The sequence below is a fragment of the Trachemys scripta genome, chromosome 11 (genome assembly GCF_013100865.1).
Source record: "Trachemys scripta elegans isolate TJP31775 chromosome 11, CAS_Tse_1.0, whole genome shotgun sequence".
Classification (NCBI taxonomy): Eukaryota; Metazoa; Chordata; order Testudines; family Emydidae; genus Trachemys; species Trachemys scripta.
In genome coordinates this window covers 14,056,547-14,066,429 of record NC_048308.1, presented here as the reverse complement: position 1 = coordinate 14,066,429, position 9,883 = coordinate 14,056,547, and the positions used below count along the sequence as shown (strand labels likewise).

General features: G+C 39.7%; 1 protein-coding gene across 4 annotated transcripts in view; it reads left to right on the top strand.

Moving 5' to 3' along the window:
- Window positions 1–9,883, top strand: part of DPP10 (dipeptidyl peptidase like 10) — an 827,330-nt gene that overhangs the window by 790,600 nt on the left and 26,847 nt on the right. For all 4 annotated transcript variants that reach the window (XM_034785374.1, XM_034785373.1, XM_034785376.1 and 1 more), the window contains exons 14-16: window positions 3,856–3,947; window positions 5,416–5,463; window positions 6,529–6,650. In XM_034785374.1, the coding sequence (XP_034641265.1) occupies window positions 3,856–3,947; window positions 5,416–5,463; window positions 6,529–6,650 (262 nt within the window). The remainder of the gene's footprint in view (window positions 1–3,855; window positions 3,948–5,415; window positions 5,464–6,528; window positions 6,651–9,883) is intronic.

The window sequence follows — 9,883 nt, the reverse complement described above, 5'->3', positions numbered from 1 at the left end:
GGGGGGAGTGGGAGGGGCAGGGGCGGGGCTAGGGCAGGATGGGGCGGGGCTAGGGCAGGACAGGGGCGGGGCTCCTCCCGTCCTCTTTTTTGCTTGCTGGATTATGGTAACCCTACAGGAACCAATGTCCAAATCTGAAACCCTCCAAAATTCAACCAAAGTAGAATTCTGTCACTTCCAAGTGCTACATGTTCCAATGACTTTGACTTCTTTGGGTTATCCCTCCTGCCAGGGAAGAGCCTGGGACAAAGGATGAGCTTTGCAGTGTGACCAGAAGTTCCAGTGGATTTGGACTGTGGTGAACTAATATAGAAAGTAAGGCCCAGATCCTCTAATGGATTTTGGCCCCTAATTGCAATTGAAATCAATAGGAGTGAGGCACCAAAAACCCTGGGAGAATCTGAACCTAAGTTCTAGAGCTGAGAATTCCTCCAACTCCCACTTAAATCAGGGGGCTGTTAATTCAGATAGCTCAGCTGATCTCAATAAGACACAAGGAGAGAGATGCTCATGTCCCGGACAATTTATGCTGGGATTTTCAAAGGAATCTTAGGGAATTAAAATAGCAGCCATTCATGATACCAGTGCTCCTTGACGTCACACCCTTATGATAATGTTCATGTTGATCTCAGTATAAAGCATGTTGTTCACAATGCAGTGTGGAAAAAAAGAAAGAGCAGTTGCACCTTAATCTATCACTTGGGCTTGTCTACACTGGCACTTTACAGCGCTGCAACTTTCTGCTCACGGGTGTGAAAAAACACCCCCCCGAGCGCTGCAAGTTTCAGCGCTGTAAAGTGCCAGTGTAGACAGTGCACCAGCGCTGGGAAACGCTGATAGCTATTCCCCTGGTGGAGGTGGTTTATTTTCCCTGGTGGAGGTGGCTGTGCTGTGACTACACAAGCCATGGCAGCGCTTTAACTCTGCCAGTGAAGACGTGGCCTAAGATTTTAGACTGGAAAACATAAGTGTATGTGTCAAACTTCCATCTTTCAATAAACCAGTGATGTGCATGAAAATCAGAGAATATTACACTAATATAACAAGCAAGGAAATCCTATTTAGACATCTTTCCCATTATATGGTGCTGTGTAGCATTCAAAAATATTTGAAATAATAAAAAAATGGAGGAAAAATGTCTTGTAATGTCACACTAAATGTTAGTGCCGATAAAAAGTTTGGAGTGAACTTGTAGGCTGTTTCATTAGACCTGACCAAAGTTTTGGGGAAACTCAGGCCCCAATTCAATAAAGCATATAAGCACATGTTTAAATCCATTCCTGTTCATCAAAGAACTTAAGCACATGCTTAACTTTAAGGACTGACTTCAATGGGACTTACACATATCCTTAAACATAAGCATGTGATTAAATGCTTAGCAGTCCATCCCTATTCAGCAGAATAAGGAGATAGGGGAATATACAACTGCAAAGTGGCAAAGACCTCTGATTGTTTGGGCCAAATTCACCATAAGTATGAATAGGTCTAACTCTGACTTCAGTGGAATTGTTTACCTTATACTAGTGATGAATTTGTTTTTTTAGTGTATAGCTGCTCCCTGGAGTTAGTTTTTATCTACATATATATATCTACATATATACGAGGAAACCAGACATTCCATCTACTGACCATTATTCATCAGTAAGCAACACTCTGTATGGTAATGGGGCTGATATGAGGCAATAAAGGATAGGAAATGTGTTTATATGCTGTGCTTTGCACACTGTATTAATCTGATTGTCCATTTCTAAAGCAAACATGGAGACATAAAAATTATATTAACCATTTCACATAAAGGCTTTTGTCATATCAAATATTTGTCACACTTTGCGAGAGCCACAGAAGCATAACAGTTGCCTCAGCAGAATTTTAAATAGGTGGTTGGTACTTAGCATTGTGAAAACCAAAATCCACCATGAACACTTGCAGTAAACAATGGAATGTTATGTGTAATTGCCCACTTAAGATCTTTCATTGGTAATGTTAAGCAGAAGTAAGCATTGTAGACACAGGAGAAGTTAAGCAGTTTTATTGCCCCCAGCATAAAAGTCTAATAACACAGAATTAAACTTTAATGATCAATGCACTTCTGTTTCAGTTAATCATTGGGGTTTGATTATCCAAATGAAGCACAGTTAGTGAGATATGATGGTTTTGCTTAGAACATCTTAAATCAACCTTATTAATGCTAAGTTTTAGAAAAGATATTACACAAAATGTGAATTACATAACCCAAATCAGGTTATCAAAAGCATCTAATTTAATCTCTCTGGGGCACTGTTTTAAAAAGTGTTAAAGCCTGTCAATTTATGTACTTGTTGCATGTAAAGTGCTCAATCTGTGTTATGTTCCCAAATACCTTTAGTAATTTATATCATATTGAAAAGAAATTAATTAAAAAATTGGACTGAACCAGTGATATATCTATTGGAAATTCTTAGTTAGTTTTTTTCCCCAAAAAATGTACAAATATACAGTTGTTCGTATTTTCTACCATAGTATGAGAATTTAAAAGTAATTTAAATGGTTTGGGGCAAAAATTGCCAGCAAGCATGATAAATTATGTATTACAGCTGTAACCTTGAAAAACAGCCATATTGTTTAATACTTATCAGCAATATAAACCATAGCTTATTTTGGAATCTGTGATTTCAGAACTTTAAAATTCCCTTCAGTGCTGCCATGGATGGAACTTTGTTATAAATGAAAAGTCCTCTAGCCTCTACCATCTAAGCAGACACAAAACACTCACTCACTCATTTCAATAGTTCTAGATGCCCCAACTAATATCAGTACCCCATTTTAATGGAATATTTCTTAATATAGATACGTACAGCACCTAGCACTATGTGGCCCTGACCTCAGATGGATCCTCTGGGAATTACTGTAATACCTTACACTCTCCGTACAATTCTTTCCCAAGCAGGTTTTTTTTTTATTTTCTCAGTGGTCAAGACACCGTAATTCTAAAGGCTGGAAGTTTAGGGTCTGATAGTTTAAATGGCAAATAACACAGGTGGATACTAGGGACCACATTCAGCTCTGCCTTGACTCCTACTAGGTTAGCAACAAAGGGGATTAAAATGTGTATCTGCCTACCTCACAGGATGGTGGTAGTGTTGGTGTTGTTTATTTGTATTGTGTTAATGCCTAGAGGTCTAGACAAGGTCTGGGTCCCATTGTGCTCTGCTCTGTACAAGCATACAGTACATTTTCAGCAGTAACTGGCTAATGTTTGTACAGCACTTTGAATGCATAGGGTCAGGCTAAGCCTCTTTGTGCAACTCCAGCAAGTAAAGGACAACCAAATCTTGAAGAAACACAGGTGATATTTATTTATGTTTAGCTCCTTGCAGCTTTGGGTCATATCCTCAGCTTCTGTGAATTGCTGCACTAAGGATCTGGCTTTGACCTTTTGCACCTTTATTCTCGTTTCTGGAAGAAAAACACTTATTTGTTAGTTTAACGTTTTTTTTTTTTTAATATAATGAAAATTTCAGCATGTATTGTGATAGCCTCTAGCTATAATCAAACTTGCACCAAAATTAAAGATATGCCAACCTAGATAAAATATAAAACCTCTATCGTCGATATTGTGTATGGGTAATTGAAAAAATATTGCAATAGAAACTGACATGATTTTACTACCTTGGGAAAAGTTAATCTATTGAGGGAGAAAGGATCCTTACTGTCAATGCCTTTCAGTGCATGTGGGTTTTGTGATTTAAGTGAGTTGTGTTGTACATTAAAGGATTAAAAAGCTGTAAATCAGTAATGATGTGCGCTGACAATCATGTTAAGTAAAGAAAAACGTAAGTAGTAAGATGAAAGTCAATACTTACCGTTTCTCTGCAGGCTAAAACTGAACAAATCAGTGTGAGACACCTGACATCAGGAAACTGGGAAGTTATCAAAATCCTGGCATATGATGAAAATACTCAAAAGATGTGAGTATTAGTGTTCTTTGTCTGCAAAGGCAAAATATCTGTGAATTATTGAGATAGACTCCATTTAACTGGAAATAGTGTATATACAATTAAGTAACAATATTTTTTTTCATTTGCAAAGCACTGCCATAAGTTATAATCATAGTACAAAGAGCAGTTTCATACATTTGATCTGCCAAGGTAATGCAAGTATCTTTTTCGAATAACTAATGGAGATATGCTATGCCATCTACTGACTCACTCTGTTGATTCAATAAAAGGAATTAAACTACAGCATGGAGAAAATAACCTTTCCAACCCTCCTGCCCTGCCCTCTGGAATCCAAGTTAAAAAAACCTGGCAATATTATTAGACCTGATAAAACTCAGAGGTTTGAGTTCACAGGGGTTTTATACCTTTTCTTTGGTTTCAATGTGCGGGCATTCCAACCTTCCAAGCTTCACTTTAATGTTCTTTGTTCAAACAGATACAAAAACTGAAATCAGAAAATAGAGGGGAACTCAGCCAAAATCATTGAGTTTCAACCAATTTATTAATAAAACCTGTTCAAAACCAAACCAGGGACTATATTAAGGTTCCTACATAAGGAACGAAGTGCACTGACTGAATGGCAGTGCCAGGAGACAGTATGGGCCTGATACAAAACACATTGAAGTCAATGGAATGAGTCTAGCTGACTACTATGGGCTTTGGAACAGGCCTTATTTATATCTGTATAAGGCAGAAATAAATATAATGTGCTTGACTCTGATCTCCACTGAAGTCAAAAGAGTTTCAGCAGCAGTGGTGGAGCCTGTGTGAGATTAGAATCAGTACCCTTGCCTCCAGGGTTACTGAGGGATGCAGTTATGGACAGATCCAGCTATGGCTTCTGAAAAGAAAAGCTTTCTTTAGATACCACACAGAGGCAGCCATAATGTGCCCCTGAGAGTTCAGTATTGTTTTGATATGAAAACATACATCAGCCCAGGTATGTAAAGCTGTCTGCACATCTGTAATTTGAGCTGGGTGAATAATGGATGTTTTGGGGCTCACTGGAAATTTAGAAAACCAAAAAATACTTTGGTTCAAACTGAAAACATTTTTTTAAATGTTCAGTGATGCGAAAAGATCAGGGGGAAACATTTTGTTTGATCTGAATTGAAATGAGTCACTTTTGAGTTCCAGCATTTTTTAAACCTTTTAAATTATTTTTTCAAATAATATTAAAGGAAAATTTGAAACAAAAAGTCATTTTGAACTGAAAAATGGAAATGTTTTGACTTTTAAAAAAAAAATTTTTTAACTGAAACAATTCAGCGGAACCAACATGAGTTTGCGAAACATTTCACACAAAAAAAGTGCAAAAAATTTCACCCATAATGGGCTTTGCATGGATTTGGGTTTCATGTTGAAAGTTCTTCCTAACATTATATGGATCAGAGAGTTTTCAGAAGTGAGTTTAATTGTATTTGTTTTTCTTGGGCAGTTATTTTTTAAGCACTGAAGATTCCCCAAGAGGAAGACAGCTACATAGGTAAGTAATACTCAGAGGGAAATTTACAATAGCCCTAACACAAGTACTATAAACTAGAAAGAGATTCTGTGTGCCTGACCTCCTGCTGTCTCGCAGCATGGTTAGTTATCTGCACCTGAGCAAAATGAGTTCAATGTAGGTGTAAAATGCTGCCAAGCAAACTTAAATTTTTGTTAATATTTTTCCTGTATATTTATATTTCAAATTTCACAAAAACATTGTATTTTGAAAAAAATCTAATAATATTTTAAAATATTTAACTTTTATTTTCAAAATAACCAGAGAGCAGGTTGAAATTTTTGCCATTTGAAAAATGCAATGAAATGTCAAGATTTCAGGTTTTGAGGAAAAACCGAAAAGGATGGGATTTGAGAAAAAAAAAATCCCCCAAAGTATTGCCCTTTCTTTTTGATGATCTTTACTACCAAATCTGAGTGATAAGGTTTCACACTCACTTTGGCACAGAGATAAATGACTGCAGAAAGTGCAAGGAGTGCAGAATTAGCCTGCTCATTACTAAAGAGAATTCACTTTATGCTCAAAAATTGCCAATCATATTTATGTGAATATAATATAAAATTAAAAATTAGGTAAACTCTAAATGCAATGGTGTAATACACATGTATTCTTCAGACTGGTATGCTGTATAGAAAGCTTTCTCAATGTGGCTAAAATTATATTTACAAAGGCTCCAAAGTCTAAAATTTGTGGGCAGACTCCCTCACCCATGCCGAAAAGACATTTCTAAAAGCGACAGTTCCCTAATTCTCATTATTTTTTTACTTTTATTCTCACTCAAGGATACCTTTAATAATTAAGGTCTCTGTCCTGTAAGCTGTTTCATGTAGGTTTAGAAGACCTCCCTCACAGAACAACTTGCAGGGTTGTAGCTTAATGGAACAACCAACAGCATGTCATATTTGGGACAAAACAAGCAAAAAAAATTAGCAAGGGAAGAGTGGAGATCAGAATAAAAACTATTGTCTGGTGATTGGCATCACTTAATGAGTTTGTTATATTGTCAAATAAAACTTTTCTGATGTTTATAACTAATTTTGTTCTCAGTGTATCAACTGTTGGATTACTAAACCGCCAGTGTCTTTCATGCAACTTCATGAAAGATCAGTGCACATACTTCAGTGCAAAGTTTAGTCCTATGAACAAGCATTTTTTACTACATTGTAAAGGTAAGTCAACTATATTGTTCACAATAAAAATTATTTATAGTGCTTTATTTGTGTATATCATATATTAACATCATCTTCTGGTTAGGGTGATTTAGACCCTAATCTAGCAACAAGCTCAATTGCTAGGTCCATGCAGGCACAGGCTTCCCCTGTGCAGAGCTCATTGGAGTTATGAAGCCTAAGATCATTTTTGTAAAAATGTATAATTAGTAGCTCCTGCGCTCCTGGCCTTTTAAAACTCCTTGTATCCTTTTAGGAAGGAATGGATTGTTTATTATTATTGTTGTTGTTGTTATTAATTTTATTTTTCAGTCATTAAAATTCACACTACAGGGCAGGGACTGTGCTGGAAATGTGAAATTTTAAAGTGACACTATTGTAATTCCTAACAATAGTTATTTGGACAAATAAATTAGTCTTTGCAGTATATATAGGTGTTTGGATTGATCCTATGCAATTAATTCCAGATCATAACTAAAGACTTGCTTTATATAAATATTAATTTATTACTATGTAGGTGTGTTTAGACATTAATGTATTTACCAAACGTATGGTCTTGTTCAGTCCACGTAAACAGCTCTTTTTATCAACGGAATGTCAAAGAACTGCACTTGTGTATTTATTATTAGCTGTATTCCAGTAGAGCAAATGGCTCCAACTTGTATTCAGGCCCCATTGTATTCGGCATTATACAAACACAGAGTAAGAGACAACCGCTGCCCTGAGAGTTTTACAATCTAGATCCAGACAAGACTCTGCAATAGATGTAAAGAAGCAGTAGGCAAGGGTGATGGAAAGGAGATGAGACAAACAGAACATGTATTATTATAAGCTAGTGACAGGCACTGGTAGGCCCCCAATCCTGTAATTAATAGCAGGTTGGAGCTATGATTGCCAACCCTCCTGGTTTCTCTGGGAGTCTCCCAGAATCGGGCTCTATCTCCTAGAGGCTACTGAAGCCAAACCAGGACCTTTTAGGCCACAAAAAGTCCGACGGCGCAGCGGGGCTAAGGCAGGTTCCCTACCTTCTCTGGCTCCGCACTGCTCCCAGAAGCAGCCAGCATGTTCCTCTGACCCTTGGGGGAGGCAAGGGGCTCTGCACGCTGCCCCTGCCTGCAGACACTGCCTCCGCAGCTCCCATTGGCTGCACTTGAGGCGGAGGCAGGGCACGGAGCCCTCTGGCTTCCCCCACGGACCGCAGGGATGTGGCAGCCATTTCTGGGAGCGATGCAGGACCAGGGTAGGTAGGGAGCTTGCCTTAACCCTGCTGTGCCACTGACCAAGGTAAGCACCGCCTGGCCGGAGCCTGCACCCCTCACCCTCTCCTGCACCCCAACTCCCTGCCCCAACCCGGAGCCCCATCCTGCACACAAACTCCCTCCAAGAGCCCACACCCCCTCCTGCACCTCTACCTCAGCCCAAACTCCCTCCCAGAAACCACACCCCGTGCCCCCAGAACCTCAACCCCCTGTCCCAGGCTCAGCCTGGAGCCCTGTCCCACATTCCAAACCTCTCAGCCCCAGCCCAGGGCCTGCACCCCCTCCCACACTGCAACCCCCTGCCCCAGCCCAGTGAAAGTGAGTGAGGGTGGGGGAGTGCGAGCAACGGAGGGAGGAGGGATGGAGTGAGCGAGCGGGGCCTCGGGCAGGGGTGGGGCAAGGGGTGTTTGGATTTGTGTGATTAGACAGTTGGCCACCCTAGTTGGGGCCTACATTTTTATGAGCATCTGTTTTGCTACCCATCTAGCAGCAGGTAGAAAATGATGGAATATAGCCATCTAACAACACATTTGAACAGTCCACTTCTTTGCATGTACATCTACTTCTCTCTGCAACTGTGTATTTCTGTTTCACACACACACAAAAATCCATTAAGTTTGAAAATAGACAATTTTAATAAAAATAGGAAAAAATGTATAGTGACTAAAATAAGGGATATTTTCATAAAGACACCTGTAAATAAATAAACACACATAGTCATCGTTCAGGGTAACTGCACTTGTGTTTCCCCTCAGTGGTCTAGCAAGGGCATTCACTCTCAGGTTTCCAGCTCCCCACCCATTGCCTTTCTTGGGTGGAGACCCATGTCTTACTACCGCTGGCCAGGGTATTTCCAGGCTGCAGAGTTCCCTGTCTTCACTGTGTTATTCTCAACAGAGACAGGATACCCAAGCACACTTGTTTGCTTTCTCCTCAGAAACCGATACTAGAGTAATTGTCAACAGTTAGAAGTTACCACCCAGTTCTTTTTGTGAAGGCCTATCGTATTCTTAAGATAAAAGCAATACAGAGAAAACATGGTTTAAACAGGGTTCTCCCTGTTTAGTTCTTGATTGGGAGATGACCTAGGCAATCCCTGGGTGCTGCAGGAAGTGATATGGGCAAGTCAGCAAGGGGTTTCTTACTTCTGAGTCAGTACTGAACCACTGCAAGGTGCAAGGAGGTGCTGGGCTCTGTAGCTTTTGTTCTTATTATGTTTTAGTAAAATGTATCTAATGTGGAATTATTTATTTGTACATTTGAAATGAGAATGACCTTAATCCTTCTCCCAGCTTTGACATTCACTATACTAGCAATAGGACTGGTCATTAGGGGTCTGACTTTTAGAGATAGAGAGATCCCATATCTCTACTGGAAGTTGATGGGATCTGTGGATGCTTCGCATGTCTGAATATCAGCCCCTATGAGCTCAAACCTTGAGCATGACCCTGCACTTGGTGCAAGCCCCAACGTGGCTATGGGGGTGCAGAGATGCTGCACACCCCCTTTATTTTTCCCTATCCCCAATATAAATTAGAGCTGCCAGCTTGGGATCACACATGCCTCTTCTCTAGGTATATCCCCAGCATAATGCCTGTGTGAGGATGGAGTACAGTCTTTTCTACTCCACTTGGGAATCTCCAGCAGCCCAGTTATGGCAGCAGTATGGCCCCATGGGACCACTAGAGTAATGCAAAAATGACTCTAAAGGGGGCACAACATTGCTAAGATGTCAGAGTCAGCAGCACAGTCCAGCAACAGAAGCTTTTCTCTTGTTTACTTACAAGAGTTTGAGGTAAACCAACACATACACACATTTTAAAACAAACAAAAGGCCCTGCTAAAACTGCAACAAAAACACATCTCTGCTAAACTCTTTGGAGGCTGCTGGGTTAACTTGATCCTTACAATTCTTCAGTTCTTTCACCTTCTGTTCGCCTGTGAGCACTTTTTATAGTCTAACTTCTACGTCCT